General features: G+C 37.2%; 2 protein-coding genes across 4 annotated transcripts; one reads left to right on the top strand and one right to left on the bottom strand.

The window, feature by feature from the left end:
* Positions 1 to 2,122: 2,122 nt before the first annotated feature.
* On the top strand, positions 2,123 to 11,498 carry LOC134667445 (apyrase). Its single transcript, XM_063524854.1, has 4 exons — positions 2,123 to 2,957; positions 7,010 to 7,219; positions 10,757 to 10,990; positions 11,240 to 11,498. Exons 1-4 carry the CDS (start codon positions 2,424 to 2,426, stop codon positions 11,441 to 11,443), a joined length of 1,182 nt encoding a protein of 393 aa, XP_063380924.1. The 5' UTR covers positions 2,123 to 2,423; the 3' UTR covers positions 11,444 to 11,498.
* A 791-nt stretch (positions 11,499 to 12,289) lies between these two features.
* Positions 12,290 to 22,712, bottom strand: LOC134667446 (mitochondrial glycine transporter B-like). Of its 3 annotated transcripts, none has more exons than XM_063524856.1 (6): positions 22,407 to 22,712; positions 17,566 to 17,699; positions 15,858 to 16,124; positions 14,853 to 15,028; positions 13,774 to 13,943; positions 12,290 to 13,130 (listed from the first exon to the last, which is right to left on the bottom strand). In XM_063524856.1, exons 1-6 carry the CDS (start codon positions 22,488 to 22,490, stop codon positions 13,011 to 13,013), a joined length of 951 nt encoding a protein of 316 aa, XP_063380926.1. In that variant the 5' UTR covers positions 22,491 to 22,712; the 3' UTR covers positions 12,290 to 13,010. The 3 variants fall into 3 exon arrangements, with proteins under 3 accessions (XP_063380926.1, XP_063380928.1, XP_063380927.1); XM_063524858.1 differs by lacking the exon at positions 22,407 to 22,712 and adding an exon at positions 22,008 to 22,111; XM_063524857.1 differs by lacking the exon at positions 22,407 to 22,712 and adding an exon at positions 18,647 to 19,206.
* Between the last annotated feature and the right edge of the window lie 1,219 nt (positions 22,713 to 23,931).

The raw sequence follows: 23,931 nt of genomic DNA on the forward strand, positions 1-23,931 counted from the left end.
GAAATCGAACGTAATGTTATTCTCAGCTGGACATACTAGACACATTCCACTAGTACAGAGTCCGATACCACGCTGTGACTCATGCAGGTTCCTCGGATTCACCATCGACGCCAAGCTGAAGTGGAAAGAACACATAGACAACTTGTGTGAAAGGTTGGGCAGCGCTGTGTTTGCGCTGCGCAAACTGAAACCAATTGTCTCAAATGATGCTCTAATTCAAATATACTATGCATATTTCTTTTCACTGATGCACTACGGTATAATCTTATACGGCAACTCAACCGATTCAGACCGAGTATTTATATTACAAAAACGGGCTATACGAATATTGGCAGGTGTGAGTCCGAGGCACTCGTGTAGAGAACTCTTTAAAAAATTCAATATATTGACCTATTACTCGCTTTACGTGTATGAAATTATAATGTTTACGCGCAAAAATATTAACCAATTCAAACGGTCGAATATGCTTGGCGGAATAACCCGCCAAACAGGGCGATTACTGCCCGTGCCGCGGCGGCTAGCGCTGCTCGACAAAAACCCACGAGTAATAGGTCCGTCGCTGTATGAACGTCTACCCGCCAGTATCAGAAATGAAACCTCTGACGACATATTTGATCGCCGACTAAAAGAACTGTTCCTAACGACATCGCTGTACTCTGTTAAAGAGTACAGTGAACAATACAAATATTAATAATTTTACTTGGTATTAAATTGAAATTATTGTTTTTATTTTATTTCATATTGTTTTTTGTATTGATTGTTGACATTTAATTTAATTTATGGAATATGACATTATATGACCTAGGAAAGCCCTAGTATTATATACAAAATAGTTTTAGGTTTTAGTTAAGTTTTATGACATTTTAATTTGATTTCTATTCTATTTTATTTTTGACATTATTGATTCACAATTTACTATTATTTTTATTATTCTTTTAATTTTGTTTGTATACACTTGACGATCTTTTTGTGAATTTCTGCTATTTTTAAGGAAGAATAACATGTAAATTTTCAATCAGAAATAAATATTATCTATCTATCTATCTATCTATTTACCAGATTCAGTCACTCGTGGTGACTTATAATAAATATTTTTGATTATAGCACTAAAGACGCCTTAAATGAGAAAAATAATAATTTAATAATTCATATTCATATTTAGTACAAAACTAACCAGTTTATTACAAACTCACTATGAAAATCAGTACCCGTCATGTCAACAAATAATTTCACAACATTGTTTAATGGAATGCTACTGAATCCCGTATCCTTTTTCTGTCGCAAGTATTTTAATGTATTTAAAATTATTTGTTTAGCATCGGTGTGAATTTTTTTGGGCATTTTGATTGCAAAATTTATTATTATCCTGAAATATTTACAATCATTTTCGATTTGTTTACATCGGTGACATTCAATGACTTTCAATGTCGGATGTCAAACAAAATAATTGCCATTAAAATAAATTAGTTCCATCGAAAATCCGCAACGTGGCGAGGGCTAAAAAGGAACTTGTTAGGCTTTACCTAGTGCGATTTAGGATTTTACTTTCATCAAAAACATTTAGTACCGGGCCTACTTTCCCTGAAACCTAATCCAACCAGTATATATAAGTATAAGTATCATCCCCCTGCACCCTGCACTTATCCCTTTTGGGCCTCTTGCCAGAGACCATCCTGACACCATAATAGGGGTCTTCGTTGTTTTCAAAATATAATATGTAATACTTTTGGACCACAGAAAACCGCCTAGGAGTTGGTCTGTGTTTTGGACTCTCTTTGGACTAAACATTAGGTTTTGTTTACAAATAGCTTTTAAAAATGTGTGCCGAACAGTTTTCAACCAAATGCAAACGTCAGTTTGACATTGACACATCAGCTGGAGATATTTTTAGGTTTTTACGTTTTGGTTCACGCATTCCCTCAGAATGCAGATATAGCTTCATGATTTCCAAGCCCACGATGATTTTTTATTTTTCAAAGGGCCCTCGATAGCTATTATCATGTTACTAAATATAACTTTCTAATAATTCCTATCATAAAAAGTAACATTTTAGCATAACAAAATACTAAACAATTTGTTCGGTTATTATTGATTCGCGCAGATTGGAACGTCAAATAGGTTGTAGTAATAGTGTTTTTGATAGATGACAAAATTTACTTATGATTTCATGGGGTTAAAATAAAATATTTTCGAAAATGTACCATATTATTCGCCACAATTCTCTTCAATCATCTTTCAGTGCTGCATACTTAGTCAAATTAAAAATCGGGGTCATTACATCCAAAAATTGAGTGCCAATGTGTCAATAATTAGTGTAAAACTAACACGTTTCAATATCGCTAAATAGTTTACCATATTAGTTAATTATACCGCTAGTCAGTTAAAGTTTATCAGCGAATGATGCGATAATATTTATCTAAGTTATGTATAACTACGACTTGGAAGAGCGAAAAATGAATAGTTCACTCCGGGACTGGCGCAAAGCACTACGTACGCCCGCCACATACAGGGTCGGTAACGCTGTGACATTGCAGCCCCGCTTGATATTTTTAGTCGGAATGATTGCCGCATTTCTTTTAATATTATTTTATTGTAACTGGACGAGCAGCCAGCCTCATATTGTACAGAAATGGAGTAGTATCACAAGGCCATACAATGCTACTTATCCGTTGACGAAACCTGTAGTGTCAGGGGATGTGGTGACGTTCAGAATTGGTATAGTGGCTGACATGGATACTAATTCGAAGAGTAGTACACATCCTTATACATTCCATAGTTATCTCAAGAAAGGATTGCTGCATTATGATGCGGTGAAGAAACATGTGGCTGTTGCGTGGGACAGTCAGCCAGCGACACTTCTATCCTCTACTTACTCTCACAAGGGTAGAGGAATGGAGCTGTCGGAGCTGATTGTCTATGATGGGAGACTGCTGACATTTGATGACAGATCAGGAATGGTAAGTCTTACTTTTTCCAATTAGCGACACTTGCACTATCCTACTATCACGGGGTTAAGCAGTTAAACTGTTAACTCAGTGTATATTTGTACTGGTCACCATGGTGACTCCAGGTTAGCCAGTTAACCCCGGGTTAGTGGAATGGTGCAAGTGGCGCTTAGACTAACTAATATTTCATCATTTCATATAAAAAAAGAAGTTGAAGAAATTAAGTTTATTAAAGTACTTTATACAATTGTACTTTGATAAACATTTTTAAGTTCAATGCATGTTAAAATACTACTAGGTTTAAGTTAAATTTAAAAGTGGAAAAATGACTTGCTTGGGTGAGATTTGAATTAACCCGTGGAGCGCCCTACTGTTACATGTGTGATAGTTATTAGTATAGGAGTTCCATACTATGGTGTTCCACGGGTTAATAGCATTGTTCGCAGACCAAATTTCACCTGAATTGGTTTCTGCTTGTTAAAAATAAAAAAAGTTTGATTTAAATTATTATCATGCCTTTGTTCAACTTCTCAAATTGAGATAAGAATAAAAAAAAATATTATCATTAAAAGACATCAATTAAGGGGTCAATTACACCAGAGCACAACTTATTATTTATAACAAGATATACTATAATAATGATCTTTATTTGTTGAATACAAACTTCTTATGAATAATGTTAACACAGATTCAGGATGTAGTATGAATTCAATATACGCAATATAATCCATTTCAATAGTTTTATTTCATGAGTAACTATCATGGTAACAGAAGACAATGTAAATGTAAAGTATTTTTACCATACAGCCTCAATGAAAGGGTAAGTTTTGAGGTAACTCTTAGTTTGGCAATGTTAAAAATACAAGACCCAACCTTTGACACTTGTTTTGAATTTTTTCCTTCACCCGTACCATCCCCCGAAGCACCGAAGAGGTTTGAACTCTTCCTTCAACCTTCTGGTTTTTCTCCTGATTTAAAAAAAGGTGTGATTGGGTCATTCCAATTACTTCAGAATGACATTTATTCCGAAATTCATATAAAAAAGATTAATATTAGGTCCTTACATATGAAATTGGCGTTTCATATGGCAGAAATGAAAACGATTTTTTTTTATGAAATTATTTTTTTATTTAGTCAAAGTATGTACCATGGCTATCTATGCACTTTTGCCATCTCGAAGGTAGTTCATTGATTCCTTTACTAAAAAAAGTGTGTGAGCGAGAATCAATAAAATCTTTGAAGGCCGTTTGGACAGCCTCGTGAGAATTGAATTTTTTTCCTTGCATGAAGTTGTCCAAATTCCGAAAAAAATGGTAATCAGTTGGAGCAAGGTCCGGGGAGTATGGTGGGTGTCGAAGACATTCCAGTCGCAGCTCCCTTAGTTTTGCGGCCGTCAAACGTGCCGTATGTGGTCGAGCATTGTCCTGAAGCAGCAGTGGGCTAGATCGATTGACCAGTCTGGGTTGTTTAATGGCTAGCTTTTCCATCATCGTTTGCAATTGTTGACAATACACATCAGCCGTGATTGTTTGCCCAGATCTTAAGAAACTGTAATGGATGACACCGGCACTAGTCCACCAGACACTTACCAGTACCTTTTTCTGAGTCAACTTTCGTTTCGGGCAGAATTTGGCTGGTTCACCTGGGTTCAGCCATTGTGAAGAACGTTTCCGGTTATCGTACAGGATCCATTTTTCATCACAAGTAACGATACGATTCAAAATGCCTTCATTATTGTGCCGGTTGAGAAGTGAAACGCAACACTCGACGCGTGTTTCTTTGTTTGCGTCGCTCAATTCATGCGGTACCCATTTTTCAAGTTTTTTCACTTTTCCAATTTGTTTCAAGTGAATCAAAATGGTTTTATCACTCACACCGAAGCCTGCCGCTAACTCTGACGTGGTTTGCGATGGATCTGCTTCCACAATTGCTTTTAATTCTTCGTTATCAACTTCTGTCTCCGGCCGTCCACGGGGCTTGTTCTGTAGGTCAAAATTTCCAGAACGGAAACGTTGGAACCAATAACGTACCGTATTTTCTTTTGCAGTAGCTTCCCCATACGCATTGTTAATCCTACGAGCCGTTTCTGCAGCACTAGTGCCGAGGTGAAACTCATATTCGTAAATATAGCGATATTTTAAGTTCTCCATATTGTGAACAGAACGATGTGAAAGAAAAACAAATGACGCGATAACAAATAAATTTCGTAATTCGAACACAGAAATACATGGTCTTAAATTTGAAATAAATTTGAATTTGGAATTCCTAGCCGAACGCCACATATTTTGAACCAAAGTTGCCAGTTCGCCAAACGCCAATTTCATATGTAAGGACCTAATATTAGAGACATTAGAGTCCCTTTTGGGGACTACCCAACATCCTGAAGTAATTGGAATTACACTAACACCTTACCTACCTCATTTTTAAGCTTATGAAAATGCTATTGCTGTATCATTTTGGTTTGAAGAATAAACCCCAGAATTTCCTCGTGTGCGTTAGCTATGATAACTGTCCAATAAAAATATTTTCTCAAATTACCTACCTCTAGTATATGAGTCCAGGAAAAATTATGAAAATAAGAATGTAAGTATATAACAAAATTAAAATTGTTTTTATTTATATTAAAAGTACGATAAAATATGTCCACGTTTTTAGGGTTCCGTACCCAAAGGGTAAAACGGGACCCTATTACTAAGACTTCGTTGTCCGTCCGTCCGTCCGTCCGTCCGTCTGTCACCAGGCTGTATCTCACGAACCGTGATAGCTAGACAGTTGAAATTTTCACAGATGATGTATTTCTGTTGCCGCTATAACAACAAATACTAAAAACAGAATAAAATAAAGATTTAAATGGGGCTCCCATACAACAAACGTGATTTTTGACCAAAGTTAAGCAACGTCGGGACGTCGCACGGCAAAATTAAAATTGTTTTTATTTATATTAAAAGTACGATAAAATATGTCCACGTTTTTAGGGTTCCGTACCCAAAGGGTAAAACGGGACCCTATTACTAAGACTTCGTTGTCCGTCCGTCCGTCCGTCCGTCCGTCTGTCACCAGGCTGTATCTCACGAACCGTGATAGCTAGACAGTTGAAATTTTCACAGATGATGTATTTCTGTTGCCGCTATAACAACAAATACTAAAAACAGAATAAAATAAAGATTTAAATGGGGCTCCCATACAACAAACGTGATTTTTGACCAAAGTTAAGCAACGTCGGGACGTCGTCGGGAGTGGTCAGTACTTGGATGGGTGACCTCTTTTTTTTTTGCATTATGGTACGGAACCCTTCGTGCGCGAGTTCGACTCGCACTTGCCCGGTTTTTCGCATTATTACAAAGGACTAAGTTGCAAAAATGTAAAAATTTATTTAACACTGACTGTTCATAATTCACTGTTAAATAAAAAATGGGGAAGAATTTAACGTAACCTCTTTGCTACCAAGTACTTTACACAAAACCATGGCCCTTTATTTATTTTCTAAAAACCAAATAAAATAGATTTACTAAAATTCCCACACAGTTAAAGTCACTTTCGTACGAGGAAAGATTAGTCAAGCTGGGCTTGACAACACTGCAAAAAAGGCGTGAACGTGGCGACTTGATCGAGACATTTAAAATCATTCATGGATATTACGACTGTCCAGCGGGCGCAGCACGGTTCCATTTTTATCGACTATCATTATGCGCGTCCCTTTCGCACTTACGTACTTGTTAGAACGTGACAGGCATGGTGACTAGGGATAAAAACGCGACCGTGCTACGCCGCCTGAACTAAGCGACCTGTTCACTCGAAACCCAAACACGCGCGCAAGAGGACACTACCTTAAACTAGTAACCACAAAGCATAAAACAAAATATCGCTAAAAACCTCATTGCAAACCGAATAGTAAATGCTTGGAACAAATTACCCTCGGAAGTTGTGAACTCTACAGCTACCGCTAAAACATACTGGATAAACTATCTAAACAGTGAAATCGTGCTAAGTGAACTATGATTTAGACGCACCAGCATCAACTGCCTGTCTAAAACGAAATAATAATAATAATAAAATTCTTTCAGGTATTCGAAATAGTGAATAACAAGATGATACCGTGGGTGATACTGATGGATGGGAACGGTCACGTGGAGAAGGGCTTCAAAACAGAGTGGGCAACGGTGAAAGATGAGATCCTTTATGTTGGCTCCATGGGGAAGGAATGGACTACCGCTGCCGGTGATTTCCAGAGCTATGACCCTATGTGGGTGAAAGTCATTAACATACATGGAGAGGTAAGATTTATAAATATATATAAAACAAATACTACTAAAGGCTCTCTTTTGAGTTTTCTGAACAAAAAGCTAGCAAAATCCTGTCTTTTATGTCAATATATACTTAACACATTGACATATATCTAGGACTGGCCTTACATGCAGTAAGAATAGGGCATGAATGAAGCCAGTACAGCGGTATGACACCACACAACGCGATTGGTGATGAGTTCGCAACACACGCGCGATTGTTCGCAACTTGTTGCGTTAGACCGCATGATTGGCTCGAATTCGTGAGTGACACCGTTGCACTAGTACCATTTTTAGTGCCCGTAAGGCCCGTCCTGAGATATCCGTCAATGGCTTAACGCTTTGACCGCCGAAGACATTAACTGACGCGTGCGTCTGCAGCCCAATATCAACCTTCGTGCATAAGGTTCACAATGATGCGCCACACACAATAGGTGTGTTCAAAGTTCTTAATCAGAGTAATAACCCTTAGCAAAATACCATTATGGAAGTTTAGTATCCTAACCATACTAATGCAAAATCCAGAATTTGCCATTGAAATTTGAACCTTTAGCACAGGGAATAGAGTTGATTTTGGTTTTATTTGAAAATTGACCGAAACAAATCAAATGCGATCCTGTTCCAATTGAATATGATTTAAATTTCATCGAACTGAATAAGTACTATAGGCATGACCTTGGGCCTTTGGAGGGTATATATTTTTTTTTAGATATATTACAAATACCTTACAGACTAACATACATATGTGTTTTATAAACTTAAAACTAAACACTATTTAGACGACAAAACGGCGGCGGCTCCGTTGCGTCTGCTGCTCTTGTGTCGGATTCGGCAGTTTGCCCCGGAACCTCCGAAACACGACACCTTTCAGCCAGAAGTATAGTCGTACGGTTTTAAAATGTCGGAATCCACTTGAGAGATTACCTGCCGAATGCCGATGCATTCATCGGCAGGTAATCGAGCGGTGAAGATGTTACCTGTTTAAAATCATTTGTTGTATTGCATTTTAAACAGGTACTTAGCGGTATCCTTTAACAAAGATAACAATGCCCATTCATTATCAGCATCCTAGAAACAGCATCACACTAATCGTGAAAACAACAGTTTACGCATGATTAAACGATATGTAGATTGTAAGTAGTTACAATAAAAGCATTGTACAATCCACTTTATCTGACGCAAGTTATATATATATAGACTTATTGCTCGAAAATGTCACGCTTTACTGATTACCACGTGTTTGTTCCACTCAATTTCATCTATTTTAAATATATTAAGAACGCGTCACTCACATATTTTAAGTCGAAAAACGCCACTCCGTACCAAAGAATATAATACTCACTAGGAGAAGAACGATAACTCCATACAAAAAAATGTCCCCTTCAAAAGTTCGTTTATACTACTAGCGCTCGGTAGGATACCATTGTAATTAGAATTGACAACCCGTTTAGCCTAGCGCCCCTAGCGGGTATTGGCAGTAATCCAGTTCAGGAAGCTAATGGTCCTGGGTTCGAATCCCGGAGAGGGAATTTCTTTTTGTATTATTTTATTTTTTGTTGGGGTCAGGTTTTTAAGAGCCCATCAACGTGCACACTAGCGCCACTGCTGAATACATTAAACTAATTTTATGTTACTGGATTCGTCAACCTACCCGTTCAAAACTAAAGCGGCCGTTTTTGTTTTGAGCTCATAGATTGACGAATCCAGCAACATAAAAACTAGCTTGATGTATTCAAAAGGTACTTAAATACACAATACAGTCAGTAGCGGCCACTTTTTTAAATACCTGTAAAATTTAAATTTAACTTAAATAATCACGATTATTTATTTTAGCAGTGGTGCTAGTGTGCACGTTGTTGGGCTCTTAAATTAGCATATCACAAATAAATAAAGAAATACGTTATAAGATAATGATTAGGTACTATATTTAAAAATTCGTCAAATATAAAAGGTTACAAAAAGTTACGTATTATTAAGATATAAATATTTTCATTCCTATTAGGATTAGTGTATATATGTTAGGAGCAATACATATGAATACATACATTGATATGGCAAATGGTTACAAGTTGTTATTACAACTATCCGGTTATCGGACATTTCTGCTCCACAGCTCCACGCAGCGTTCTTGGTCACCGGAAAACTAGTCTGTATATGCAGCAGATACGTGCCCTTTGAGCTTTTTCCAAGAAATCATATGACGGGCCAGGATTATATTATTATCACACACTCAAGCCATGATTCACTTTCTAAAACAAAATAGTCACAAATTAAACAATATAATCTAACTTCCTAATTACTAACGTCGCTAATTCCTATAAGGTCTAAATTTACCAGCTTACTCGTAAACAATGAGAGGTTTTACATCTATGATGAATTTAGATTATAATTTCGGACGCGATATAGCTTCCGCGGGACTTACGGGGATAGTAAGATTAAATTATTATATTTGAATTTGGTAATTAGTCAGTACGCTCATTTTTATTTAAAGATTGATATATTTCTTACCTTGAAATTATCGCTGTTTCTGGTTTAGTACAACGGTTTCCACACACACATTAGGGCTTTTCATAATCCGGATAAGAATTGTTGATGAAGTCGCCATTGCCGGATACATAATACAGCAAGGAAGGAAGAGCGACAACGGTTTAAATTTAACTAAGTCTGTGCGAAGACGCATTTAACTAGATATGTTGCTCGTACATATGAATAGTTTTTATTTTTAAATTAATAGGTAAATAAATATATTTCAAGTGAATAAATCGTTTTTTTATTTCAAGTGAATAAATTTATATTTTTGGCGTTAAATGACTTAAATGACAGCATTGACATTACAGACTTTTGTCTTGTCTATGTTCTTACCGGCCAGACTCAAATCAAGGCCTATCAAAGAGGCCTATTGACAAAGTTTTTTTTTTTAATTTTATCAAGGAGGGTAGAGGCACGTCTACCCTTCATAGATTTTATGAACATAGACAAAGACAAACTGAAATAGATAATAATTTACATATTTCAAAAAATAAATAATAATTTACATATGACTTTGACTACTTCATAAAATACAAATCAAAATATATTTGATAAAATAATTGGAATTGTTCCTAGAAATCGTATAGACAAAGCCAGTTCTAGCAATGTTGTTGTAGTAAAATATTTTTATGGTAATTACTGGCAATACAGCTCTAGAAACGGAGCACACATGTACAATTATGAAGGGTCACGTCATTCCAAGGAAGTCAATAGGCCTTGCTCCGTACCGAGGAGCTTGCGTTTACAGTGACGGACCGGCGCAGAGTAGTATATCCATATTCCATATTAGGTACCACTTCCATAATAAATACGACCCACATTTTCACCCCCTTAATGATGAGGTTTCCTGGATGAAAACTATCCTATGTCCGTCCTCGGCCATCAAACTATTTCCATATGAAATTTCATCTAAATTGGTTTAGTAGTTTAAGTGTGAAGAGGTAAAGACAGACAGTTATTACTCTTGCATTTATAATGTTAAATTAATTTATTTTCTAGGTCCAACACTTATCCTGGATAAACCAATACAAAGCCATCCGCAGCGCGATCAAAATCCAATGGCCCGGCTACATGATCCACGAGAGCGGAGCGTGGTCACCCGCGGCCCGCGAATGGAAGTTCCTGCCGCGGCGGTGTAGCCGCAGTTCCTATAACGAGACCAGGGATGAGGTCATGGGCTGCAACTATCTTATTACTGCGGATGCTGCTTTCGACAAGGTTGAAGCTGTCGAGGTTAGCTATTGCTTATTATTATAGAGAAATCAGACAAAACGTAACTAATGGCCTGGTTAAATGATCCACATGGCGGTGCAGCCCGCTACATGATCCACTAAAGCGCGGCGGTGTAGCCCGCGAGTGGAAGCTCCTGCTGCGGCGGTGTAGCCGCACTTCTTATAATAAAACCAGGGATGAGCTCAAAACAAAGATGCTATAATACTTACAACTGTTTGAGTCACCGACGTGTAATTATTTTGTTCACAGATAACAAAACACCAGCCGAAACTGGGTTTCTCCTCATTCAAGTTCATCCCTGGCTCCAACGACGAGGCCATAGTGGCCTTGAAGACCACAGAGTTCGAGGGTAAGACCGCCACATACATATCAGCTTTCAGAACGGACGGCACGGTGCTACTACATGACACGCTAGTAGAAAATTTGAAGTATGAAGGCCTGGAGTTTATATGAATAAATTAATTAATAGGTATTTGTATATATGTATAATAAACGTTTAGTTTTGTTAGACCTCGTTTTTATTAACTTCTCTTATTTCTACAAACAAAACTGCACAATTTAGTGTCATTGATCTTTAGGCAATTGATTGAGCTGTTAGAAAAGTAGGCGGTCGAAACTATGTATCATGCTTAGCTCTAGACTGCAACATTTGGAGTTATTTGTTTTCATAGAAAGATAGCTAAAGTCCTCGAGTACCTACACAGTTTTTTACAATATTTGCACTTACTTTATTTGGCCATAGTGGCCCTGAAGACCACAGAGTTCGAGGGTAAGACCGCCACATACATATCAGCTTTCAGAACGGACGGCACGGTGCTACTACATGACACGCTAGTAGAAAATTTGAAGTATGAAGGCCTGGAGTTTATATGAATAAATTAATTAATAGGTATTTGTATATATGTATAATAAACGTTTAGTTTTGTTAGACCTTGTTTTCTTAAATAAGGTAGAAGTACTAGTGCTCGACGCTGCACTAGTATTCGACATGGGCACTTATGTCAAAGTAATATAGGTTAAATTTGAACGGCGAAGATTTTATTGTATTCAAATTTAATCCTTGTCACTTTGACATAAAGTGCCGCTGTCGAATACTAGTGCAGCGTCGAGCACTAGTACATTTACCATACTCTTTACCAGGCTGAGGGAGATGTTTCCCGCATACGGCACTTCAATGAGTAAGACTGACATCCGATTGTCATTTTTGAACTGTCAGCCTGGTAATCTGACACATTCAGTGCCGGCGCCAGCTACGCGCTATCAGCCGGTAAAACCCGTATGTAGCGAAAAGAAACAAAGTTGTTGTGCCCAAAGCTTTATTTAATCATCAAAAATATAACATTTCAAAACGATTAATAAAATATAGGTAATACATTTACGTAGTTATACTACAACACACATTTCCTGATGGAAAACATTAAAATCAATAACTAAAGCCCAGTTGAACAAGTAATCATTTAGTGCATCTAGCATGCTATCACTTTCTATAATAACGAATTAAACAGAGACAGCAAGTTTATATAACTGGTTATAACACTATATACATGAACTGATTCTCCTAAAACATAACAAGAAAGAAACACGTATATACATTATAGTATATAGATCTAAATATAGGAACACCAGGAACATATCACCAGGAAATCACAATATACATTCGAGCAGCGATTTCTGCCAATGTGTGCGCTTAACCGTCTGAACGCCAAGGGCCTATAAAATCGATTAAAACTATTTAGGTTCATATAAACAAAATATAAGGATATATTTCCATCGAGTAATACTAGTTTATTTATAACAATAAAATACATTTGTGACCACTACATATTACCTCAATATATTTCGTACAAATATATTTAATTGAAAATAGGTTTAATTCCTATCATTATATCAAATCTGTTCAATCAGCTTCTCCATTCAAAAATCAACCTAAGCTCTTCATCATAAGGTTCATTTTGCAAGCATGGCATTCTTAAGATTAAGGTCCCTATAGAATCAACTCTTAGGACCATTCATTAGGGTATCATTTGAGACCTATAGATCTAGTAATTTCTTCGAACACAGTCCAGGCCATGGCAGCGGTGAGGGTACGGCGGAGCATTCTGGGCACTGCACCTTTGAAGTAGCCTTTGATCCCGTATGTCTGAAAGAGAGATATATGTTATTATTAAGAATAAGGGAGATAACTAAAGGTTGCCATATAAAACTAGATTACTTGTGTAGAATCAGCCATTTAGAAAAAAATCTTGAACTTTATTTGTACATAAATAGGGTTCTGAATTTCTGCGCTAAATTCGAACTTCTGGTAAATACTCAATTTGAACTAATCTTATTGCAACCTTAACTCTAAGATCGTGAGGTATATTTTGAAAATCCATTTCAGCTTGAGCACTGAACGAACGAATATTGATACTTCGCCCGTTTCAAGCAAATTAACACCTTAAATCAAAGACGTAAGGTTTATTTGCCTGATGTACGTATAGGGCAGCGGTTGCATGACTCCACTCATTACGGCTCGACCACGACATTGAGCGACTTGCGACGGCGGTCGGGATATTAACCATAGGTTGGAGCGTATGGTCCAATCGACGTGTCTCGCTCCAACCTATGGTTATCGCTGCCGCCGTCGCAAGTCGCTCAATGTCGTAGTCGAGACGTTAGGGAACTTGTTAGGGTACAGCTGCATCTTAGTTTTCAGAACAGCGGTAGGATTGGTTACTAGCGACGCCGCTATGCCCGCTATAAGCTAATTTCAACCTTAATTCAAAGTCGTTAGGTGCATTTACCTGATGTACGTAAAGGGCAGCGGTGAAAGCATTAGGAAACTTCTCAGGGTATAGCTGCATCTTAGTTTTGAGAACATCGGCGGGATTGGTTACTAGCGACGCCGCTATGCCCGCTATGACGCCGCACGTGAAATGTATGGCGCTGGCTGCGCTTGGAGATTGCATCCATTCTGTAAAGAGAGGTTGAAATTGAGTCTTAGTGTGAAGTGATAAAGTTTCATTTTGAGTGGACTTGTTTGTTCGAAAATGTATAGAACGCTCTAAAGTAATTATTATATGTAACAGTTGCCAAGAGCACATAATGTAAAAAACACAAAAGTAGGAGCGAGCAATTAAAATATTTAAAATTGAACCCTACAGCAAAGGTACTATGGTTCACTTTTAAATGAAACATCAGCTGTTATTGTAGCTATGATGATTAATATCTAGCAAATATTAAACACAGATGGTTACATATTTATCGATACTGTTGCCAACGAATAATTTACAATGTAATCTAATGACGATGATGTTATCTTGTATTAATTTCACTATCTTATTGTCGAAGAAGTTTCTATTAGGTTATTTATGTGAATTAAACGTGCAAAACATTTTTTATCTAATCATAATCTATTTGTGTATGAATGATAAATTGGTGTAAGAAAACTTTATATAACATGACATGTATTTTAAATAAGATAATGTTGTTTTCTGCTTTTATCATGGCACGCACAACAACTTTTATCACTAAATAGGTATAGATAATTCCATTCATACCTAAGAGTGGTCTTGTTTCTGAGAAATCTATTGCCTAGTTAATAAGGCCGAAAGTTGGTAACTAGAGCTCCAAAAACACGTGAGTCAGTAATTATAGAGACTTTGGGCTTCTACACTGTTCTCAGGGCTTTGGTTTGGTTAGTGTAGGTACTTGTAGACAGTTACCTTTAGATACAGCCTGCTTGGTCTGCCTAAACATGAGGTAGAGCACCGAAAACGGAGCATCCCTTGCTAGCGTGGGCCCGAGGCCGCAGGACACGCCTCGCAGCCCTTCGGCCTTGTATACTGCATTGGGTTAGACTTGTGAACTTGTAGACAGTTACCTTTAGGCACAGCCTGCTTGGTCTGCGTGTAGAACATGAGGTAGAGCCCCGAAAACGGAGCATCCCTTGCTAGCGTGGGCCCGAGGCCGCAGGACAGGCCTCGCAGCCCTTCGGCCTTGTATACTGCCTTCAGGGCTCCTGTTAGGCTGGTGTATTTATAGACGCCTGATTCGTATCTGAAAGTAAAATAAAATACATAGTTAAATATATTGAAGTAGTTATATATTACGTATCATAAAAATAAATAAAAGAGTAAAAATAAATAGATTCTCTATTTATTTTCTATTATTTTATCAAACTGAGGAATTTGACGCTTTCTATGGTAATCTGATTATTTTATAAACTTTAGATCAATACCTAATTTAAGCAATTCAATTAAATGTTAATTTTACAATCATTCAATGTAAATTAAATTATATGCAACTGCGATTCGACCGCGTGAGTACTTCTACGCGGTAGTTTATGTAAATTAAAAGTGGAATAAACGATTTAGGTATGTAATTATTTACGTCATTGTATCGGGTCATAAGTTATCGAGAAATCAAGTAAAAACAATTGCACCACGCCCCAGTTCTGATTGTGGTTTGTGATAATGATAATAAAAATGAAAAATACAACTAAATACCAAAAAATTGCGTGGCGATTTACGTCCTAAAACTTCAATGACTTATAGAACCACATGGATTTGCCCATTTCATTGTTACCTACTAAATTGACTGTCCTGCTACTGTCTGTGTACTAATTTTAAAATCTGACAAAATTCAACCTTAAAACAACGCTTTCAAATGAAAGGGTAGCCGCTTTCAAATGAAAGGGTGGCCGCTTTCAAATGAAAGAAGCGCCTGGCGTCCGTTGGTTCGTTGGGTGGACGACATCCGGAAAATTGCGGGTCACTTCTGTTGAGATTACCTCAGGACCGGGACAAGTGGCGTACTAGAAGCTAGGCCTATGCTCAGCAGTGGGCGTAAAAGGGCTCATATGATGATGATGAAAGTCGCAACTCACCTCGTCTTGATCACAGTGATAGGTATCAGCGCGACACCGCTCATACTCCTCGCAACAACCCCCAAAGCGACCGCCTCCAAAGCCCCCAGGTCCTGGTTCCTGGTCTTTCCCATCTTGGCTTTCAGCCAGTGCAGGGAAGAGAAGTAAAGGCCGACGCCAGGGACGCAGCGAGCGACGGAGGGTACCATGCCTCGCCATAGCCCGATAATGTGCTCTTGGCGGACGATGTTCGCGAAGATAGTTATCATGCCAGGTTGGATGCGGCCACTGAAAGGAGAATTGATATTAATCTCCCATTTTCCGAGGGTCTTGACAAAATTTGCAGTCATCTTTTGCATTATTTTCGAGAATAAATCAGCTGTTAGATCAAGAATTGTAAAAAATACCACATTGCCTTTTAAAAAAAGGGGTTTTTAAATCTAGACATGGAATCCTTCCACCACCATTGTTTAGAGTCGTAATTTCGCGAGTATGAAATAGGTAGGTACCCCTTCAGGTAGGAAGCTTGATTACAGAAATCTTAAAACTATTAGAATCATTTAGAGTTTCATAGTAAGTAAATAAGAAATACATAGTTACTGCAAGGGATTTTCTAGCAGATTCTATGAGAAAATTAAAACACGTGCTATAAACTAAACAGTCAATGTTTTGGCTTTAAAACCCATTAAGTAAACAGAAAGTAAACAACCCGGGCACGTGTCGTCGCGTGATAGCCGAGAACTTCGTAATAACCCGACCCGTGATTATAATATTTGATGACAAATACTTAATACAAGATATTATCATGTAAGTCGTTTTATTGGATTCTTATTTGCTATAGATTAAGGTCTAGTCGGTTGCCAGTTCAATGTTTGTGACAGTAGGTAAATTAATTTTACTTGAGTTGAAGTTAAAGAAATTAGGTTTTGAAATTCTGGCTCTCTCGTGACAAAATACAAATAACAGCAGATTGAGAGGCCTAGAGGTCTAGAGTAACTATGTAATGTATTAAGTAATTTTCTAGACATCATACTCAGTCAATTCCTTTAGTAAAAGTAAAAAAAATGGTTACTTTCTATAAAATACCTGTCCGATTTTTGGTAGACCGGTAGATTTAAAAATTTGCTCATGTTAATTATTATACTTAGGTACCTATTTATGATAAGACCGTCTATAGCAAACAAAGCATGGAACACCGATAACATATCAACATAATTATCTAATTGAAGACTTAATTTATCAATCATTCATGTCAGTAACTAATCAGTCATACTTACTAAAATATTCTATAGAATATTATATCAACAGGAAAACTTGAAATAGATAATTCGGGGTAAGTTCCATTAAATACTATACTGGTAGAGTCGGGCCTAGATAACTCGGCGTGGAATTTGCAATGTCACCATTCACGTCAAACTTCCATGGAAATATGACGTTTACAATGACACTCCTTCACTTTGTTTTTTCAAGTCGGTGCAAAGTTAACTTAGACAAACTCTCACAATCGCGAGTTCGAATATCGCCTGCGGAGGTGCTTTCCCACAATTCCTTTAATTCAAAAAATTGCAATGAATAACTCAGTTGGTGGTCCACCATATCAATGGATTTGAAACAGACCCAGTTGAACAAAGAGACAACCCAGGATCGCCCGACCTGGCGCTTGAGAACGAGGAGGGCCGACCCCAAATAATGGGAAGAGGCACGGAAAGAAGAAGAATGAATAACTCACTTGACGTTAGTCGCCGCCACCAGTTGCCCAGGGTTCTGGAGACGGGTCTTCACCAAGTCCAGGGGTTGGAGCAGCACCGTGCTGAAGGTCCCGGAGAAGGAACCGGCCAGGAACGCCTTGAACACCGGGTGGTACTGCAAGGAACAGCTCCATTAAACTACATACATTACAAATTTAAAGGTACAAACAAAACCCACTAGGAGTCTGAGGTAAGTTGCTTTAGGATAACTTCGAAAGATGGGTAATTTATAAAAAGGCTAATATCTACTGAACTAAAAGCAGTTTCTACTGTAACAACAGTAAGAAAGATGTTTAGCAAACGTTGGAATAGCATAAGTACAGTACCGTCTTTACCATAAGGGCACACGGGGCCGTGCTCAGGGCCCCCATCCTCAGGGGGCCTCGAAGGACAGATAGTAACAGTATATTTGATTTGGAAGTTTAAAACAAAACTCGGTTTCGCAAGTCACGTTCGAGCCCATGCACGTCAGGCTTTACTGAATACCTGATACTGATTTGTCCGGGTGTCGCCATCGACGGATACGTCTGGGAGGACATCATCATCATCATCATTTGATTACCGACAATAAATAGAAGATCATAATAGAGAAATGTTAGTTTAATTCGCTTTCTTTACCACTAGCTTTCTTTACTTTCCAAAAGCCCCAGCATAGTTTAAGACGGCCCTGTGTAAGTGTTGCAAAAGTTTGAAGTGCTTCTAGTTTTATTGATGCCGTTTTCAAATTTATCCCGCGTTCGAACTTGTCCCAATGCACCTTAACGAGTTCTTGTTGTTAAAGTCGTTTTGTTGTCAACCAACAAGACTATCAGAAAGTAATAATGTCTCTATTCACACCATTCTAAGCTCTAAGCATTAAGAAATTAGTCTAATAATCAAGAATATGTAGAGTCGACGTACGAGTATGATACACTTTGGCCTGAAGTCACTTTAAGATAAGTTGATTTGTTTTATAATGAAATGGTGAAGTAGTGGGCTTTTGGTTCAGTTCAATACACTAATAAGTCAGGAGAGGAAATTGGTGAAAGAAATGTTGAATAAGAGACTTTACTCATAACTTACATTTGCCACAATATCCATGTTGACTTATAAACGCTGTCAGGTAATATCTTTGGAGTACACACCAAACTTATAATTATCGAAATTGTAAAGCCAATGGCAGAATGACCGGGAGAACGACTTTACATACAATCTTAGATCGTATCCGAGTAATCTGAGTAGTAGATCGGGTTGATACGGAACATTAGAGTAATGGTCATCTTTTGCAGCAATTCGCTCGAAAAGAAATGCATGTATGCGATCGTCAACGCGAATTGTTGAAAACCTGCAGCACAGGCGACAGTAAACTTTGTAAAGTCTTTAAAAACAAACACAGAAACGAAACTAATTGGGGGAAAGGAAATCACTGTCAACGAATTTAGCCATTTAGGAAAACAAAAGAGAAACGAATTTATAGAACGACGAACACAGTTGAAGAGAGTTTTTTGTGAAACGTGCGCACTGTACGAAGCGTAGCAATGTACTGTTCGTTCTTGTGTTGATAGCTCCTATATAGAGGTGCTTATCTACTGTCTTGAGGCGTAGGTCGTACCCCCACTGATAATTACTATCCGTGCCTTCTGACTAGGGGGTACAAGCCACTGATACCCTCGTCTGAGATATGCTCTGTACATGTACAAAGTTGAAGTGATAGCGGTTTAGCCAATCGTTAAAGAGTATTTAGAGCTAAGTATTTTTAAATGTTTAAATTAACTGTTACTGATGATTAAGTCAAATAAGAGTTTGCACAACTATTTGAATAGGTTATAAGATTTGTTTAGACACTTTGAACTTAACGACTTGTGTGATTAATATATCTCAATGTTTGTTAATTAAACTGTCATTATTAGTGTTCCGTACAAAACTTTGTTCACGGATCACTTATGGGATCACTTCGGTCTTTTTTTTTCAATAGTAAATTGGTACTATCTATTGAAAAAAAAACTTTTTCAATAGATAGTACCAATTTATTCAGATTTAAAATAAATATTCTGGAATTCTCATTCTAAGTACCTACACCGTGCCGCACAGAGCTGAAAACTAACCGACAGAAATATTTTATAAGAAATAAGAATAAGGGTATTTCTTTGTTTAAGCATTTATAATATATGATGTATCTGAAGAAATGTTATGATGTATGATCTACAATTCTACACTACAAAATAAGTAAATGTTGCAAATATTTTTAATTGAATTATTATTTAGTAACATCATTGACGTCATTGTATAAGAGCAAGGACAAAAGCCGCTAATATACCTACAAAAGTACATAGGTAAGTACTTTGTAGGTAAACGACATAAGAATATATAAGAGAAAAAAACGTAAAGTATATAATAGTGACGTAAATCACTGTTATCATCAAAATCATTGGTACTTAACCACACCCATAACAAAGCATAGTAACTCTCAGTGTTGCTATGTCATAATATGTGACATTCCACGGTAAAAGGTACCTTATGGTGGCTGGCACTTACGTCACATAGCGCCGCAATAATATTGGAGCGGCGTTAATAATAGCGTAAGCGCCAACCGCCATAAGGTACCTTTACCCGTGGGACGTCACATATTTACAGTTATCTGGTGTTGCCATTTATGTTATATAAATGTAGGTATTCATACAGTATGAAGGGGACACGCTTAATTATTGCGCAAAAACTAATAATCTTAAAGAGATCTTTAGACAAAACATAAATTGACAATTAATTAAAAATATCAATTTCCGCAAATTAAATTTTCCACAGGTATAAATAGAAAATAAAACTCTATTCATCATACATAAGGTTCGTTTTTGCTTGGCAGTGGCTAGATTCCCATTTTTCACTACACTAGCACATGATTACTCCAAATCAAAGGTCAGGAGAGTTCATAATTAACAAATAAATAAAGGAGATATCTGCTATTATCTTATGCAGTCTAATTGGCGATTTGAGATGTCTACTCATGGTTTAATGAATCAGTGTACCATCAGAGGTACACATTGTATAGGTACCTAATAGACTTTATATTAGTACAATAAGGTCCATTGTCCAGTGTATTTTGGTGGTAAGAAGACAGATCTATATAAATTAATAGGCATGTTTAAATGTTGACAAATAAAAGTATGAATTCTCACCTGTACAAATAAAAATATTTTTATAGTGTTAATCGTTGCATAGCACATTTCCAAAATACGTATTTTGGAAATTGTTCAGTAGGTACCTACTTGAGTAATATTATTGTTTTTCCAAAATTCTCCTCTATATAATGATAAGATAATGTGATTTATTAAATGATCTAACATATTTATGAAAAGCATAACTTTATGTGATAAAATCATTAGTAATAGTAAAACACAGTTATCTTGTTTATGAAGATAATTATTTTTTTCCACATGTTTTCCATGGAAAATTAACAATAAGATATCCAATATGTAACTATATTAACTGAGTGATACACACATGGCCTTTTAAAGTAAGTTCAACATAATATAACACCTATTTAAAAAGACATTTTCTCCATAAGATCTGGCATCAAATTCCTCAAATGAAGATATCTTATTCCTTTTAAAAATCTGACAAATTGCTCAATTATATTTGATGTGACAAGCCAGTAAATTTAGGTTGGTGGTATTGGCGGTGGTGGGATTTCAGGTACAGGTTTTAAGATAAAATTTAATGATACCATGCTTTCAATATCACCGATTATCTGACAATGTTAACTTTTTTTCACCACCATAAGAAAAATGTTGTATGTAATTTGTATGTATGTGATGTAAGAACTGCTTCCATAATTAAGATTTGAGATGTGAAAATAGCACTGTCACTATTTCTGTCTGTTGTCATTACCACAGCTAAACAGTTTTTAGTGAAACAGAATTAACAATTGCATAAGTCAATCTTTGAATTCTAAATACTTATGATAAAATTAAAAAACTGATCCTTATGATACTACCCTACCTCACCTACCTCAAGTATGACTGATTGAGGTTACGCACATTAATAAAATAAATAAAATAATATTAGGGTACACCTTACACAGATCAACCTAGCCCCAAACTATGCGAAGCTTGTACTATGGGTGCTAGGTGACAATATACATGCTTTTATACAGATAAATACATATATATATATATATATATATACTGCCCTTATGCCCTTACTAGGATTTGAACCCACACACACACACACAGATTGGCTTCACAGGCAGGGTCACTACCCACTAAGCCAGACAGGTTGTCAAATATTGTGCTTATTAAATTCTCATAAGGATCTTGAGTGTTTGGTCGAGCAATGTGTATAATGGATGTCATATATATTTATGCTAACAATAACTTTATTGATGTTACCGGCCAGAACATGTTGATAATCTACAAAACTAATATTAACTTGATTACAGTAACTATACCTGAGTTAAGTATTCCATCGTTAAAATAAATCCAGCGAAACTCCCAAAAAAGGACAGCTAACAATCTCGTGACCACAGCACTAATGATTCTGATGACTTACCATCCATGCCGTTAACTAGTGGGCTCGCATGACGACATTTTAACGTCTTTTGCAGGAGGTCTTTGATAAGACGAGAACGTAGACGCACAATGTTATTGTCATTGCCTGACAAGCATTGTGGCTTTAAGCCCGAAGCATAAATTGTCCATTATTAAGTTTAGCTCTTACGGATCGCAAGGATACACTAATACTGGTTGGACAGAGTGGATGTGCTTGGCTAATGAGAATAACAATTATAAAAGGTCGAAGGCGACTTATCGATAGCTTTGACAAACAAGTCCGCAGGGGGCCGACTTACTTCATTATCTTTATCGCTGAGGTCAACCGGCGCAGCTGTGTCAATCGCCCATCCGTTCTGAAACGCGCCTAGCGCTTGAGGCATACTTAGCGGAAAATATTTATATGCAAACTACGTAACGATTTGCGCATGTTGATAACGCCAGTTTTTAAACAAATATTTGTGCAGGAGGCACACCCCATATGGAAAAACATCACTGTCGGACGGTTAACTATTTTTCTGTTCGTCAGAAGACATTGCAATGCGGTTTTATTATTGTTTTTCACAAATTGCGCTATGGCCAAACATGAAAACCAATGACATTGAAATGACAATAATGACATAACAAAACAGGTGACTTTGACATTGACAGTGACATTTCAAAGGCGAATTTTTGTTTGCCTCCAGTTTTTTTTTAACAATTTTGGCGTGGATGCGAGTATTTTAAGTTTGCTTCCTGTGATAGACACAAACCGCAACACTCCTCTAACACCTTAATGCCCCTGTACACAATTGGCCAACGCCGGCCAGTCCAAGCGACACAGCCATGCGGTAGAATGAGATAGCAATATCACTTGCTCCCTCTAACTCTCGCCCGCTCGCTCTCTCTCTCCCGCATAAATGCGTCCCCCAGACTGGCCCACGCTGGCCCATTGTATACAGGGGCCTTTATTAGCAAAGGGCATCAGTGTGGGCGAAGATACTACCACACTACAATACTACTAAAGGTATTTTTACAAGGTTGTTTTAACGCCTAGCTGTAGTTTATTTTTACTTCTAGTATACTCGTCCTATTTATTTGTTCACTTTTTAGTTTAGCTTCAAGTAGAAAGAACCTACAATTTCTTGGAATTTGAATATATATTTGAATATGTCCTGTACCTACAATCATCTTAAAACGCCCAGTTACAAATGTTACAATCTATCTGGTTGCTTGCCGGTCAAGATATAAAATGACGATACCCATCCGGGTGAATAGAAAGGTTCGACGCAATTACACTAAAAATAGAATAATTATAAACACTAATTAATATCTGATGACGGAACGGCTTACCTACGTCAACGATAATAATATAAGATCTTATTCGTAAACATAAAGACTTTCCTGCGACTCCTATTGGTCCTCGTATTATTTTTCCACAATTGTCTGATACAAAGAGGTCTTGTTTGAAATAACAGGGTTATCGAGGGGTCGTTTGGCGATAAAACCGTCGCTGGGGGTACAGTGAACGTCTCTCCTTGGCTGCTATTCAGAGTACTTGCCGATGACTCGACAACATTATCAGTCATCCCTGAACTCAGATGCCACTTGTTTGTTATGAACCTTAAGCTCAAGTTACAGTGGGTGGACTGTCGAAGGGCATCCGTTTGCTAAGCGGTGGGAGCTTGAAGGGTCTTGTCTCCACGTTATTGTGGCTGTGGTCTCCAGTCTGAGACATATGATTAATCATTATAGGAAGATTACCAACCAATATGATTCCACATTTTATTATTCAAAAAGACAGGTTTGGTATAGACAAAAACAAGTTACATTGACTTTGTAGTC

This window comes from Cydia fagiglandana, chromosome 9, assembly GCF_963556715.1.
Source record: "Cydia fagiglandana chromosome 9, ilCydFagi1.1, whole genome shotgun sequence".
NCBI lineage: Eukaryota > Metazoa > Arthropoda > Insecta > Lepidoptera > Tortricidae > Cydia > Cydia fagiglandana.

Coding starts and splice junctions, on each gene's coding strand:
- LOC134667445 (XM_063524854.1), top strand. CDS start 2,424: ATGTATAACTACGACTTGGAAGAGCGAAAAATGAATAGTTCACTCCGG. Junction 2,958..7,009: donor TTGATGACAGATCAGGAATG/GTAAGTCTTACT, acceptor AAATTCTTTCAG/GTATTCGAAATAGTGAATAA. Junction 10,991..11,239: donor ACAAGGTTGAAGCTGTCGAG/GTTAGCTATTGC, acceptor TTTTGTTCACAG/ATAACAAAACACCAGCCGAA.
- LOC134667446 (XM_063524856.1), bottom strand. CDS start 22,490: ATGCCTCAAGCGCTAGGCGCGTTTCAGAACGGATGGGCGATTGACACA. Junction 17,700..22,406: donor TCAGCGATAAAGATAATGAA/GTAAGTCGGCCC, acceptor TGTTCCTTGCAG/TACCACCCGGTGTTCAAGGC. Junction 16,125..17,565: donor GTGGCGGCGACTAACGTCAA/GTGAGTTATTCA, acceptor TTCTCCTTTCAG/TGGCCGCATCCAACCTGGCA.